The sequence below is a fragment of the Bombina bombina genome, chromosome 4, assembly GCF_027579735.1.
Source record: "Bombina bombina isolate aBomBom1 chromosome 4, aBomBom1.pri, whole genome shotgun sequence".
Taxonomy (NCBI): Eukaryota; Metazoa; Chordata; class Amphibia; order Anura; family Bombinatoridae; genus Bombina; species Bombina bombina.
In genome coordinates, this window is record NC_069502.1 from 267394444 (window position 1) to 267410290 (window position 15847).

The 15847-nt window shown below is 36.7% G+C and overlaps 1 protein-coding gene across 1 annotated transcript in view; it reads left to right on the plus strand.

The window, feature by feature from the left end:
- Window positions 1–15428, plus strand: part of FARSB (phenylalanyl-tRNA synthetase subunit beta) — a 173905-nt gene extending 158477 nt beyond the window's left edge. The window contains exon 17 of the mRNA XM_053709960.1: window positions 6099–15428. Coding sequence (XP_053565935.1) covers window positions 6099–6250 — 152 coding nt within the window. The 3' untranslated portion in view covers window positions 6251–15428. The remainder of the gene's footprint in view (window positions 1–6098) is intronic.
- Window positions 15429–15847: the final 419 nt, after the last annotated feature.

The following is a 15847-nucleotide window of genomic DNA, read 5'->3' on the forward strand; positions in this document are numbered from 1 at the left end:
TTTGGTTTTGCAAGCTCCTCCTTTTGAGCCTATGTATTCTTTGGATATTAAACTACTTCCTTGGAAAGTGTTGTTTCTTTTGGCTATCTATTCATCTAGAAGAGTTTACAAATTGTCTGCTCTCTTTTGTGAGTCTCCTTTTCTGATTTTCCATCAGGATAAAGCTGTTTTGCGGACTTCATTAAAAAAATTTCCTAAGGTTGAATTCTAACAACAGTAGTAGGGAAATTGTTGTTCCCTCCTTGTCCTAATCCTAGAATACTCTTGAAAGATTTTTACATTCTTTGGATATTATAAGAGCTTTGAAACATTATGTCGAAGCTACTAAAGATTTCAGGAAGACTTCGAGTCTATTTGTTGTTTTTTTCTGGTCCTAGGAAAGGTCAGAAAGCCTCTGCCATTTCTTTGGCATCTTGGTTAAAGGTTTTGATCCACAAGGCTTATCTGGAGGCGGGGCAGTCTCCGCCTCAAAGAATTGCAGCTCATTCTACTAGATCAGTCGCAACTTCTTGGGCTTTTAAGAATGAAGCTTCGGTTGATCAGATTTGCACGGCAGCAACTTGGTCTTCTTTGCATACATTTACTAAATTTTACCATTTTGATGTATTTGCTTCCTCTGAAGCAGTGTTTGGTAGAAAAGTTCTTCAGGTAGCTGTCTCAGTTGGATTCTTCTGCTTATGATTTAAGTTTTTTTCTTGAAATTTATGTGAAATTTATGAGAGACTTATTTTTTTGTGGTTTTATTTTTTTCAGCGGAAATAGCTGTTTTTATTTTATCCCTCCCTTTTTAGTGATTCTTCTGTGGTCTCCCACATCTTACACTTTATGTAAAAACTTACCTGATGAATTAATTTCTTTCATATTGGCAAGAGTCCATGAGGCCCACCCTTTTTATGGTGGTTAGGATTTCTTTCATGTAATTGGCAAGAGTCCATGAGCTAGTGACGTATGGGATATACAATCCTACCAGGAGAGGCAAAGTTTCCCAAACCTCAAAATGCCTATAAATACACCCCTCAACACACCCACAATTCAGTTTTACAAACTTTGCCTCCTATGGAGGTGGTGAAGTAAGTTTGTGCTAAGATTTCTACGTTGATATGCGCTTCTCAGCATTTTGAAGCCCGATTCCTCTCAGAGTACAGTGAATGTCAGAGGGATGTGAATGGAGTATCACCTATTGAATGCAATGGTTTTCCTCACGGGGATCTATTTCATAGGTTCTCTGTTATCGGTCTTAGAGATTCATCTCCTACCTCCCTTTTCACATCTCCTACCTCTTATTCCATTACCTCTACTGATAACCGTTTCAGTACTGGTTTGGCTATCCGCTATATGTGGATGGGTGTCTTTGGTAAGTATGTTTTCATTTACTTAAGACACTCTCAGCTATGGTTTGGCACTTTATGTATTTATATAAAGTTCTAAATATATGTATTGTACTTATAGTTGCCATGATTCAGGTTTCAGTATATTTCCTTTTGCAGACTGTCAGTTTCATATCCGGGAAATGCATTTTTTTTAGGAAAATTTATTTCTTACATGGGGTATAGTCTTTTTGCAATTGACTGTCATTTTAAATTCGCGGGGCAGAATTAGGCTCGCGAGGGCGCAAAATGCCAAACTATATTGCAGTATTTTTGGCGCAAGATTTTTTGGGGGGCAAAGTTATGTTCGATGACACAAATTCGTCATTTTCGGCATCTTTGTCGACGCCGAGTCCTTTCACAAGGTTGCATCTTCAATTACGCAAGTGTGTCATTTCCAGATGTTGTTAGCGCCAAAAAAATGTATCCGTTTGTGCGTCATTCTTGACGCCAAATATTTTAATTATTTAAACCCCATTCCTTATATGCCTCTTGCCCTTTTTCTCTATCAGAGGGCTATGCTGTTGCATTTTTTTTCCCATTCCTGAAACTGCCATATAAGGAAATTGATAATTTTGCTTTATATGTTGTTTTTTCTCTTACATTTTGCAAGATGTCTCAATCTGTTCCTGTCTCAGAAAACACTGTTGGAATCCTGCTGACTGATAACAGTTCTACCAAAGCTAAGTACATTTGTTGTAATCTTATGGAGATTATATCTCCAGCTGTGGTTTGTAATAAGTTGTCATGATAAACTTTTATATGCAGAGAATGTGTCCATCAGTAATAATACATTGTCTGTTGCTGTTCTTTTAACATCTAATGTACAAGATAAACTTGTGAATTTATAAGAATTTTTGCTGATTCTATTCAGAAGGCTTTGTCTGCCATCCCGCCTTCTAATAAATGTAAAGGTCTTTTTAAACTTCTCATAAAGTTGATGAAATTTCAAATGAATTATCCTCCTCTGATGAGGATCTATCTGATTCAGAAGATCCTTCCTCAGATATTGACACTAACAAATCTACTTATTTATTTAAAATGGAGTACATTCATTCTTTGTTGAAGAAGTGTTGATTATATTGGATATTGAGGAGACTAGTCCTATTGATTTTAAAGCTAGTAAACGTTTAAATTCTGTTTATAAACCTCCTGTGGTTATTTCAGAGGTTTTTTTCAGTTCCTATTTCTGGTATGATTTCTAAGGAATGGAATGGGCCTGGTACTTCTTTTATTCTTTCGTTAAGGTTTAAAAAATTGTATCCTTTGCCACCAATTAGATTGGAGTTTTGGGAAAAGATCCCCAAAATTGATGGGGCTATCTCTACTCTTGCTAAACATACTATTCCTACGGAAGATAGTATTTCTTGATAAGATCCTTTAGATAGGAAACTTGAATCTTATCTAAGGAAAGCTTATTTATTTTCAGGTCTTCTTCTTAGGCCTGCAATTTCTTTGGCTGATGTTGCAGCTGCTTCAACTTTTTGGTTGGAAACTTTAGCGCAACAAGTATCGAATCATGATTTGTCTAGCATTGTTAACTTGATTCAATAATTTAATTTGTGATGCCTTTTTTTGTTATCAAAATTGATGTTAAATCTTGGAATGCTGATATGACTTCTAAGTCAAGATTGCTATTTCTTTTTCTTTCATGTAATTGGCAAGAGTCCATGAGCTAGTGATGTATGGGATATACAATCCTACCAGGAGGGGCAAAGTTTCCCAAACCTCAAAATGCCTACAAATACACCCCTCACCACACCCACAATTCAGTTTTACAAACTTTGGCTCCTATGGAGGTGGTGAAGTAAGTTTGTGTTAAGATTTCTACGTTGACATGCGCTTCTCGACATTTTGAAGCCTGATTCTACTTTGGATATTAAACTACTTGGTAATTTCTTGGAAAGTGTTGTTCCTTTTGGCTATCTCTTCTACTAGAAGAGTTTCTGAATGATCTACTCTTTATTGTGAATCTCCTTTCTGATTTTTCATCAGGATAAGGCAGTTTTGCGGACTTCATTTAAATTCTTTCGTAAGGTTGTGTTTTCTAACAACATTAATAGAGAATTTGTTCTCCCTTCCTTGTGTCCTAATCCTAAGAATTCTTTGGAGAAATCCTTCCATTCTTTGGATGTGGTAAGAGCTTTGAAATATTATGTTGAAATTACTAAAGATTTCAGGAAGACTTCTAGTCTATTTGTTATCTTTTCTGGTTCTAGGAAAGGTCAGAGGGCTTCTGACATTTCCTTGGCTTCGTGGTTAAAGCTTTGGTTTCATTCAGCTTATTTAGGGTCGGGTCAAGCCCCGTCTAAGAGAATTTCAGCTCATTCTACTAGATCAGTCTCCACTAGGTGGGCTTTTAAGAATGAAGCTTCAGTTGATCAGATTTGCAAAGCAGCAACTTGGACTTCTTTGCATACATTTACTAAATTCTACCGTTTTTGATGTATTCGCTTCTTTGGAAGCAATTTTTGGTAGAAAAGTTCTTCAGGCAGCTGTTTCAGTTTGATTCTTCTGCTTATGTTTTAAGTTTTTTCTTTTCATTTAATGAGAATTAACTTATATTTTGGGTTGTGGATTATTTTTTCAGCAAGAAATGGCTGTTTTTATTTTTATCCCTCCCTCTCTAGTGACTCTTGCGTGGACTTCCACATCTTGGGTATTGCTATGCCATACGTCACTAGCTCATAGACTCTTGCCAATTACATGAAAGAAAACATAATTTATGTAAGAGCTTACCTGATAAATTCATTTCTTTCATATTGGCAAGAGTCCATGAGGCCCACCATTTTTTGTGCTGGTTATGATTTTTTGTATAAAGCACAATTATTTCCAAATTTCTTTGTTGATGATTTTTACTCCTTTCTTTATCACCCCACTACTTGGCTATTCTTTAAACTGAATTGTGGGTGTGGTGAGGGGTGTATTTATAGGCATTTTGAGGTTTGGGGAACTTTGCCCCTCCTGGTAGGATTGTATATCCCATACGTCACTAGCTCATGGACTCTTGCCAATATGAAATAAATGAATTTATCAGGTAAGTTCTTACATAAATTATGTTTTTTGTATAAAAAACACAATTTTATTTCCAGTTCCTCTTTTTGTATGCTTTTTTAATCCTTATTTTTTCACCCCACTACTTGGCTATTCGTTAAACTGAATTGTGGGTGTGGTGAGGGGTGTATTTATAGGCATTATGAGGTTTTGGAAACTTTGCCCCTCCTGGTAGGATTGTATATCCCATACGTCACTAGCTCATGGACTCTTGCCAATATGAAATTTATCATGTTAGTTCTTATATAAATTATGTTTTTGCTAGAATCTCATCTGCTTGGCATAAAAACTTTGCAGAGGTTTCCATTTCAATTGCAACAAATGTATTTTGTTATCCTATAGTAAATCTAAAATGTTGTGACATTTTATCATACGATTCAATGGAAGCATCAGACGCACATAAAATATTATTTTTACAATGAATTCTAATCTTTCCAATCACCCAGACTTTCCCTACTGTAATATACATGAGAAGTGTTCATCCATCAACACATTATATATCTAGAAATTATACTTGATTCTTACCTCGACCGCAAACCGTCAATTTTTTACATTCACCTAAAGAAGATGACTTGCTGTACATTTGCTTTTATGTGTATGTTTTGATCTAGCAGGTTACCCTTTCAGTTCTGGACTTTATTAATGTATTATTACGCTATATGATGCATTCCTTTGATTATAATATTACAAATTGTCCTGGGGTTCAATTTCTCACCTCCTGTACCACAGTTAGTTTTTGCTGTCCATAGCTGTGGAACCATTTACTATTTACGTACCATTAAATTGGGTAATAACTATTACTATTCAGCTGCCGATTTGGTTATTCTGAGAGCGAGCGCTGAAAAAGCGCTTTGAGTCCCACTGGGAGAAAGGTGCTATATAAATACTAGTTATTATTATTATTCCCACCACCCAACCCATATGTTCTAGTATCAAGTTTATAAGCCTGTATCTGAAATACAAAGCAAAGACTACCACCATTTATTTCTTACATTATCGTATACATGATAACAATTTGAGTAATTTTAGATGCTGCTCTCACAATGTTTTATAAATAGAAAGCTGAGCAATTACCAGTATTTGATTCCAGAATTAAACTTTTATGAGACAGTAGAGCATGAAATTTTAAGAGACTTTCCGGTTTACTTCTATTATCAGATTTACTTCATTCTTTTGGTGTTCTTAGTTGAAGAGCATATCTAGGTAGCTTCACAAGCAGCAACGCAATGCTGGGGTCAATGTGCAGTTATATGTAAGACATTGTGCATTTTCTTTTTTGCACTTTGATGTACCTTTAAGCATGCACATGTAATTAGAGAAAAACGAATACCTTTCTGTCTTCTTCGATAGTTTTATATTTTTACTTGAAAGGTATTTGAAACCAAAAAATGTTTCATTCATATAGAGTGTACTATTAAATTGGATTTTTTTACTTCTATAATCAAATTGAGTGCATTTAACAATGTTATGCATTGTGAAAACACGGCCGTCATCTAGTGCTCAAAAACATTCTTGCCATATAGTGCTCCTATCTCTTAAACACAGAGTACCATGAAAACAAAGCACATTTGGTAATGGCATACAATTTGTTTGTCTAAATGATGAAAAAGAAATTTGGGGTTACAATACTGGACCATGTACTTATAATGGTTATTACCATCTGTTTCTTTCTTACAGATCCTGCTTTCTTTCCTGGCCGCTGTGCTGAGATCTTGGCAAATGGGTGCACAATTGGGAAACTCGGTGTCCTTCATCCTGATGTTATTACAAAGTTTGACCTTACCCTGCCCTGCTCCGCACTAGAAATCAATGTGGAAACGTTTTTGTGAGAATACCTGCAGCTCAAGACATCAGAATCTGTTTCCTACACAGCTACATTTATTTAAAATAATGTTACTGATCTTTGTATCATTGTAAAGTTCATTTAGGTCAACATGAGCTGGATGTGCATTGCTAACTCTTTAAATATCTGATTAAAGGGACATTAAAGTCATTTTTATATATATGCATAGTATATATCTGCAATGATGTAGTGTATTGCAAAAGGTCTGCATACAAAATGAGTTTATACACATTTAAACTGTTATGTAGTTAATGAAATTCACTTTTTGTTCTTTTAAAGGGACAGTAAACACTTTGAGATTTTAATATAAAATGTTTGTCTAGTGAAATAGATTTGCAGTATATTTGTAATATTTATTTTTCCGCCTTTTCCTGTAATTTAAGTCCAAATATGAGTTTTCTAATTCTGACAACTGGAAAGGCACATGGCAGACTGCAAAAGCCTTACTCTGCAATAAATCTGTTCCTAATTAGATTATCAGAAAAGAAACTGTAGAACAATGGCTTTTTTGTTACCATAGTGACCATGGCTAGCCTTGTCTGCTCTGCTAACAAGTCCGTATTGGCTCCTTCACATAGGGCAAGAGTTGGATGGGGGTTTACTATTAAAACACATTTCAACCAAACAAGGTCTTAATGCAAACATTTTCATACCCACCCTCTGTTAATTTATTGAAATACTGCAGTAAAACAACGTAAAATTACTAAGTGTTTATTGTCCTTTTTAAAGGGACATGAAACCCAAAAATGTACAAAGCATAGAATGTTACACGACTTTCCAATTTACTTCCATTATCTAATTTGCTTTCTTTTGGTATCCTTTGTTGTAAAGCATACCCAAGTAGGCTCATGAGCTAGGAGGCTAGCTGCTGATTGGTGGCTGCATGCATATGTCTCATCATTGGCTTACTGATGTGTTCAGCTAGATCATAGAAGTGCAAGAAGCAGAATTGATAGTAGAAGTAAATTCCGATTATCCTAATATTTTGAAGGTATAATCTAGATTTTATTAAAGACACAGAGACGAGTATTTTTGCATTCTCTTTCTTTACTACTCAATGCAGCTTTTAAAAGTAACAGAATGACATAAACAAACATATTAAAACAGCATAGAAAACAGATAACCACAATAAGTAGCTAGAGATAGAGCTAACTTATAACTCCAAGAAAAAAGTGACCAATCAGAGAAGGAATAGTGACCATAAACTGTCCAATAAGCAGCCAGACTTCCTCTTTCTTGACTGATGCTCACCAATGGAAAAAATTTTAGAACTAGCAACAGTCCAAAAAGTCCCAAACAGAACAAAACATATGCATAACAGTTGAAAGTTTGATTGAAGAGAAACTTGTGAGATAAGAACTTGATTGCAGAAGATGACTTGGATCTAAGGGTACTTGCAAGGTGAAAATCCTCTTGAACAGAAGGTACAAATCCCGATTTAAGGAAAGGATTTCCTTCAGATGGAAACTGTCGAAATAAGAAAAAATAAGTAATAATAACAATATAAAAATTCTTAAAGGGAGGGTATCAAACATAATTGAGGTGGGAAAATACTCGTCTCTGTGTCTTTAATAAAATCTAGATTATACCTTCAAAATATTAGGATAATCGGAATTTTATTACAAGACCAGAGACTCCTATTTTTGCAAGTTTAAAGCACATTAATCATAGCATAAACCATTTAAGAAAATAAGTTAAGTGAGGCATGTTGAATGGGTCTGAAATAAAATTGTTTAAAAGTAGAGTCTGAAGACCAATCTGCCGCATCCAAAATCCGCTGAAGCTGAGCAGACTTCAAAAAGGCTTTAGAAGCAGCAGAACCTCTAACTGAATGGGCTGAGAAAGAAATATCGATCCCAGCTTCTTTCATGACCCATTTAACCCATCTCGCTATGGAAGTAGAGGATACGGCAGCATGAGGGGGAATAAAGGAAATTAAAAGTTGGTTATTATAAGGTTTTCTAAAAGGTAAAGTTCTGGATTCATAAGATTTCAAACATTCAACCACACAAAGGGAAGGTTCAGAAGGAAGGTAAGGGTAAAAGATAGATGTGGAAAGGGTTTTAGTTCTTCGTGAAATGAAAAAGGTAACACCCTCCGGAGAGAAGCGTTTAGAATTCCAATCTAGGGCTTTAACGTCAGAAACTCTTCTGAAAGAAATTAGGCAAAGAAGAGTGGCGAGTTTAGCTGTGAGTTGTTTAAAAGATAATGAGGCATTATGTGGCCAAGACTTAAAAAGGGAAAAAATTAAATCCACATCCCAGAAAAATTCATGTTTAGGAACTGGAGGTCGTTTTAGTCTCATGGCTTTGAGGATCCTACAAACTAAAGGATGTTTACCTACAGAAACATTATTAATCAAATTATGTCTAGCAGAAATAGCTGAGCGATGGACATTGATAGTTCTATATGCTAAACCTAAATCAAAAAGGTGTGATAAATAATTAATAATGTCAGATAAATCTGAAGAAATGGGATCCAGATTCCTTTGCAAGCACCAGCTAGACCATTTAGACCAAGCGGTAGAGTAGCATCTACGAGTGCCCGGGGCCCAAGATTCCTGAAAGAGGGATCTTGCTCCAGCCGAAAGGCCTCGGAGAGCCCAGGGTCCCCTGAGATCGTCCATGCTACCAGGAGAAGAGAACCTTGAAGGACTAGATCGTGATAATTGCCCTCTGGATCCGTAAGAAGATGGGGAAGACAAGGAAGAAGAATCGGGAGATCGATGGACATTTCCAGAAGGGATGGATACCATGACTGTGTCGGCCAAAGGGGGGTCACAATCATTAGACGAAGGAGATCCCTGCGGACAATTGAAATTGTCCTCGGGATCATCGAGAATGGAGGAAACGCGTAGACCCATAGACGCGGGCCATGGATGGAGAAAAGCATCTATGGCAGCTGCTTCCGGGTCTGGGCGCCAGCTGAAATAAGGAAGAATCTGAAAATTGGTCCTGGATGCAAAAAGATCCAAACAAAAGGGACCCCTGAGAGATTGGAGAGAGAGAAAAAGACTCCTGTCCAATTTCCAATTGCTGAAATCCGTCAAATGACGAGATCCCCAGTCCGCCATTGAATTCGCTTGTCCTGGAATATATTCTGCTCTGACTGAAATGTTCCCTGGACTTGGTGCCTCCCAAACGATTGAGATACTGCACCGCAGATATATTGTCCATGCGCAGTAAAATAGAAACTGGAGAAGAAAACTTTGCAAAACTCTTGACTGCAAACGAGCCAGCCAATAATTCTAAACAATTTATGTGAAAGCGTTTTTCTTCCAGAGTCCATTTGCCACCTGTGATGGAAGGACCGCAACGAGCTCCCCAGCCTGAAAGGCTGGCATCGGATTCGATGATGAAATCCGGAGTTTTGCCAAAAATGGCTCTTCCGTTCCAGGCCTCTAAATGCAAAAGCCACCAAGAAAGTTCTTCTTTCGCTTCTGGAGATATGGGAATCAAATGAGAGTAGGAAAAACCTTTTCTCAAATGAAGGATTTTCAATCTTTGAAGTTCGCGATAATGAAGAGGGGCAGGAAAAATAGCCTGAATAGAGGATGAAAGTAACCCTACTATCCTGGCTATAGTTCTGATGGGGACTGAGTCTTTGGATAAAGTTTTGGAAATCTCTTTCTTTATATTCTTCACTTTGTCTAATGGGAGACTCAAAGTGGAAAGGATTGTATCTATCTTGAAACCTAAAAAGATTAAAGATTTGGTAGGAACCAGAACTGATTTTTGTTTGTTTACTATGAAACCTAGAGATTCCAAAAGGGAGATTGTTGAAAGCAGATGATTTTGGAGTGAGAGAAAATTCTGGTCCATAATAAGAATGTCGTCCAAATAAATAATTAGACGGACACCTCGAAGTCTCAACCAAGCTATTACAGGTTTGAGTAATTTTGTGAAAATCCAAGGAGCAGAGGATAGGCCGAAAGGAAGACAGGTGAAATTCCAAAACTGATCTTCCCAACGGAAGGTTAAAAATTTCCAGTGCTCTTGAGCGATTGGTACGGTTAAATAGGCGTCTGTGAGATCTAAACGAACTAGCCAATCGTTTTCCCTTAGACATTCTCTTAATAAATGAATGCCTTCCATCTTGAAATGATGGTAAACAACGTAAGCATTTAAAGATTTTAGATTTATAACAGGTCTGAATTGGTTGTTTTTCTTTTTGACAAGAAAAAGATTGCTTAAATAACAATTTTGAGGATGATGGACCGGAAGAATAGCTTTTTTGGAAAAAAGGGAAAAAATTTCTTTTTGAACCAGAATTTTGTCTTTTTGGGAAAAATGAATTGGTTGTGGAAAATTTATTTGAATGGGAAGGGAAATAAATTCTATGAAAATTCCTGACACCGCTTGAAGAACCCAAGGGTCGGAAGTGATTGAAGCCCAGTTTTGGGCAAACAAAGCAATTCTGCCACCAATTCTGTTTCGGGAAGAAGGAATCTGAGAGGGAACCAATAATCTTACCTGGAGCTTGTCTTGATCTTGATCTACCCCTGAAGCCTCTTTGGTTCCAAGGGCGGCTCCTTGCTGGGAAGAAAGTTGTTGAGGTTGAAGGCTCTTGGAAACTTCTGTTGAATTGATACTGATGTTGGGTAGAATAATAGGGTTGATGGGACTGGTTATAATGAGACCTGGATAGGAATGGTTGACGGCCGGGAAAGCGGCCTCTGCCTCTCCCGGCCCTGTCAGAGAAACTCTAATTAGGGTAAAAAATCTTTTTAACAGAAGTTTTAACCTTATTGAGATTTGAAAAGGTGTTCACATATTGATTGAGCTCTTTCAAATAAGAGTCACCAAATAACAACCCATTGTCGTCCGGGGATATTTCATTGGAAGCTAAATCCGATATTTTTGGATCGATTTTTCGCAATATATTTCGTCGTCTCTCTAGGGTCATGGCAGCATTTGTATTACCTATAAAACATAGGAGCCGTTGGACCCATTCTCTGACAACATATGGGTCCAGTGGGGCATCTTCTGCAACACCCTGTTCTGATAATTCGAATAACTTGGTCAGGGGACCTATGGAGTCTAACAATTTGTCCTGACAAATCATCCAGGATCTATCAATTCCTTTTTTAACCTTGTAACCTGGGGCACCAATGAACTTAAGGATTTTAGGGTCAACCTCAGGGGTAATTGATGCATTTTTAGGGAGTAAGGGGCGAGGGCATTCCGCCCTCATCTTATTGCGAGTCTGCTTCTTTAAAGGTTTCCTGAGCTGGAAATCGATAAATTTTGCCACCTCTATATTGGGGCACCATTCCGCAGAGCGGGGATGGTGAAGTTCATCAGGATTAAATCTTGGTATACCCAGACAATCAGTGAATTCTGTCTCCTCCTCAATATATTCTTTTAATTTTTTATGCATTTTCTTATGCCTTTTAATAGCAGGGGTATAATCTGAATTTTCAGATTCCACATCTATAGAATCTGAGTTTAAATCTGTATAACTACCATCCTCAGAGTTGTTATCATCAGAGGATGATTTTTCAACATTATTTACATTTTCTTTAAATATTGTACTTGTGTTAGTATCTCCCATTTGGACACCCTTGGGATTCAGGGTTCTTTTAGCAGCAGTTTTTGTTCCCGTGCTGCGAGGAATTGCGGTGTCAGACAAAAGCTGACGAGATTTTGTTATAAGCTTTTTGCTGGCAATTACAGAAATTGAGGGATTTTTTTCTCTTTAAAGATTTTTTAGTTTCTTTAATGCCCATTAATGAAGACATTTTATTGAAAAGATTGTTCATTGAAGAATCAATCATAATTTGAACAGTCTGTGCTGTTAAAGGAGGAGAACTTTCTGGGTTTTCAGACATTTTTATAAACTAAAATTTTTTTATTTATAATTTAAATAAAACTTTTATAAAGTTCCTTAATAAATTAAAAACACAAAATTTTAATATATTAGGTAATACTTTGAACAATATATGAAAATACCATTAATTTATATGTTAATAATACTTAGAGTGTTTTAACATATAATAAAACCGCTTAACAATTAAATAAATAGCTTGTTAATAAAAGTATTACCACAAGATGGCAATGCAAGCAAAGAAATGGTTTGCAAAATAACTTGCTTTAGTCTGTGAGGGAAAATGGCAACAAATGTTGCCGGTCGTGAGGTGAGACTAACTCAGACTGACTGGGAAGGCAAAACACGTCAGACTGAGGGGGCGGGAAGGGAAAGTCCGGCCCACAAAATGGCGACCGGAACATTTAGTGACAGTGGGAAGATGGAGGAGAGTGACTGACTGAAAAACACTTCAGCTAGAAAACGGAAAAACCGGAGGTAATGGGGAGTTATATTAGCGAAAAGACAAAACCGGAGGGGATGTGGGACGAAGTCAAACAGATAAAAATAGCAAAAGCCGAAAAACGGAGGCAATTTTAAAACATTTAAAACATTTCCTAAATACAGCATAAACCAAACAGTGAATTGGGGCAAACTTATACAAACTATGAGTGTTAGGATTAAATAAATAAACGAAAAAAATATAAAATATATTGAAAAGAAATAAGAAACTGAATAAAACTTTAAACTTTATTAGAGATAAAATTTATAATACTTATCTTGACTGAGCAGCAAAAAGAAAGAGGAAGTCTGGCTGCTTATTGGACAGTTTATGGTCACTATTCCTTCTCTGATTGGTCACTTTTTTCTTGGAGTTATAAGTTAGCTCTATCTATAGCTACTTATTGTGGTTATCTGTTTATGCTGTTTTAATATGTTTGTTTATGTCATTCTGTTACTTTTAAAAGCTGCATTGAGTAGTAAAGAAAGAGAATGCAAAAATAGGAGTCTCTGGTCTTGTAATAAAATTGGTAAGTTGTTTAAAATAAAATGTTTTATCTGAATCTCAAAAGAAACTATTTGGGTTTAATTTCCCTTTAAGTATGTTTATCTTATCAACTCTTCTGGGGATGCAAACAGGGACATATATGAAAGAACTCCTGCATTGACCAACAATCACACTTGCACAGCTAAATTACATGAAAAGCAGGCAAAAACTAAAATGTCTCTCTAAAACAAAATACTTTCCATCTGGTTGTTAAATATACCTGCTAGAGAACATTTTGAAGGTTAACCTACTTTTGAAACTGTAGTGTCCAAAAAAGGCTGTGCAGTTGTTACATTATTTAGCTTCACCTTGTTTATTGCAACATGCCAGGTCAGTGACAGTAGCAGGGTGTGCTAATCAGCAGATTGTGTTACTGCGCTGCCTCTTATTATTGTGTGCAGGGTAAATGCATTCAATTTCTATATAGTATGCACTTTTCATGCCAAATCCTGATTTGTCTTGTATCCTTTGAGAACTGACATCATTCTTGAATATCTTAGCAGAGGGGATCTGCAATGTTAATATTCTCTAATATGGGAAGAGGCTGTCTTTGATAGCAGATAGGATACAGTTTTAAATGGTGTTCTTTCTGCAAAAGGGTTATTTCAGAATGGCATCCATCATGTGACAGGGGTTAATACTTATTCATGCTGTACAAGTGAGTGCACAAAGGCCCATTGATTGGGACAAGTGTCTGTCAGGATACTGTTTACGTTATGTGACTGCCTCCTTTCTAACATATAAATATGCTTCCATTTTCTCATTTGTACACTCTGCATCTTATCCTCAGTCTTCTGGACAGCCAAGCAGATCAGGATTTGTGGCTTCCACTCAATCACTGACAGAAGCAGAAAAAAAAATGTCCTTCAGTAAAAAGAAAGGGCAAGGATATAAATGTTAGTGTAATCATAAAATATAATGTCATGCATGTATTTATTTCTGGTAAACATTTGACAAATGATAATGTGTGCTGCATAAAACTACAAAGAGGTGCTACTGTTAAAGGATTGCATGTTGCCTAGAAATAAGCAGAAATCCCAATATAATATAGCTAGATCAGTCCAGTGGATTTGTGTGAACATTTAACTATATTCAGTGCAATGATTAGTATAAAGTGAAACATGAAAGTTGTTTTCCCAACTTGATAACAAGATTGAATTTGCATGAAAGCACAAAAAGAAAATGATCCAATGTGTTGTATGCAAGCAATAGTGCAATAATTAAATGGTCTGTGTTTTCGTGTGTAAAGCCATACAGAGGTGTCCACATGTATTGGTACACTTGCATTCTGCTCAAATAATGAAAAGTGTTTAAATTAAAATATCTTTTAACATTTTTACATTGTGCAATTGTCCACAATGTATGGAGCAAATGCTTGCTTATTCTATATAGACATTTTGTAATTACCAGGACAAGACTATTGATACCCGTAAGCAGTTACAATAAAGAATTATAGTGATACTTCTAGCAGACTATTCTCTTTATTAGTAATCGCAAGGTGCAACAGTTTAAAGTTGCACCATCTGTCGCTGTATGAATGAAAGTGGGTTCCATGGTAGAAGACCTAGGAAGACCCCACTTCTTAAAGAAACACAAAAAAGTCAAAATGCATGTGGACAAGCCGCAGTCCTAGGAGAATGTCCTTTGGACAGACAATACAAAGTAGAGCTTTTTGGCAAATCACAACTTCATGTTTCCAGAAGGAAAAAAGCTTTCAAAGAAAAGACCCCCCCCCCCCCCCCCACCTTGAAGGCTCACTGATGGTTTGGGTTGCCCTGCTGCATTTGGCACTGGGTGCCTAGAATCTGTGGAGGGCATGTTGAAATCAGAAGATTATCAAGGCATTCTGGAGTGAAACATACTGCCCAGCTGTGTCTCAGTTGCAGGTCACGGGTCCTCCAGCAGGATGACGACCCTGAACATTCCTCAAAAAGCACCCAAGAATTGATAAGAAGAAAACACTGGACCGTTTCAAAGTTGCCTTCTTTGAGTCTAGATCTGAATCCCATTGAGCATCTGTGGAAGGAGCTGAAACTCTCAGTTGGGAAAAGGCACCTATCAAACCTAAGAGAACTGGAGCAGTTTCCTCAAGAAGAGGGGCCAACATCCCAGTCAAAAAGTGTAGAATTCTTATTCAGATCTACAGAAAGTGCTCGATTGTAGTTATCTCCAAAGGCTGTGCTACAAAATATTAGGTTAAAAGTACCAATATTTTGTCCCTGCCATTCTCATTTGTTTTAGTGTTTAAAGTTATAAATCAAAAGTGGTTTCTATGCTATTACGTTTGAAATAAAGATTTGTGAATACCAAATACTTTTGTCAATTTTTACTTAGTTCAGAGAAATTTGTGCGTTTTCCTAAAAACATGGAAGGGAACCAATGTTTCGGCCACATCTGTAGTTCTAATCTGCTCCAGAGCAACAATGCACTACTGCAAGCTAATTGAACACATCTGCTGAGCCAATGTGCATAGCCACCAATCACCCGCTAGCTCCCAGTAATGCATTGTTGCTCCTAAGATTTGTTTTTCAACAACTGATACTAAGAGAACAAAGTCAATTTTATAGTCTCTTAAAATGGCATGTTCTATCTGAATGATGAAAGTTTAATTTTGACTGTTATTTTGGCAGAAAGTAACAAATAAGCAATCACAATGTAAGCGTAATACTCCAGAGTTTTTCCTGCTTGTTGACCATCTCTTTTCTCTGGTTTTGGTCAAAACACCCAATA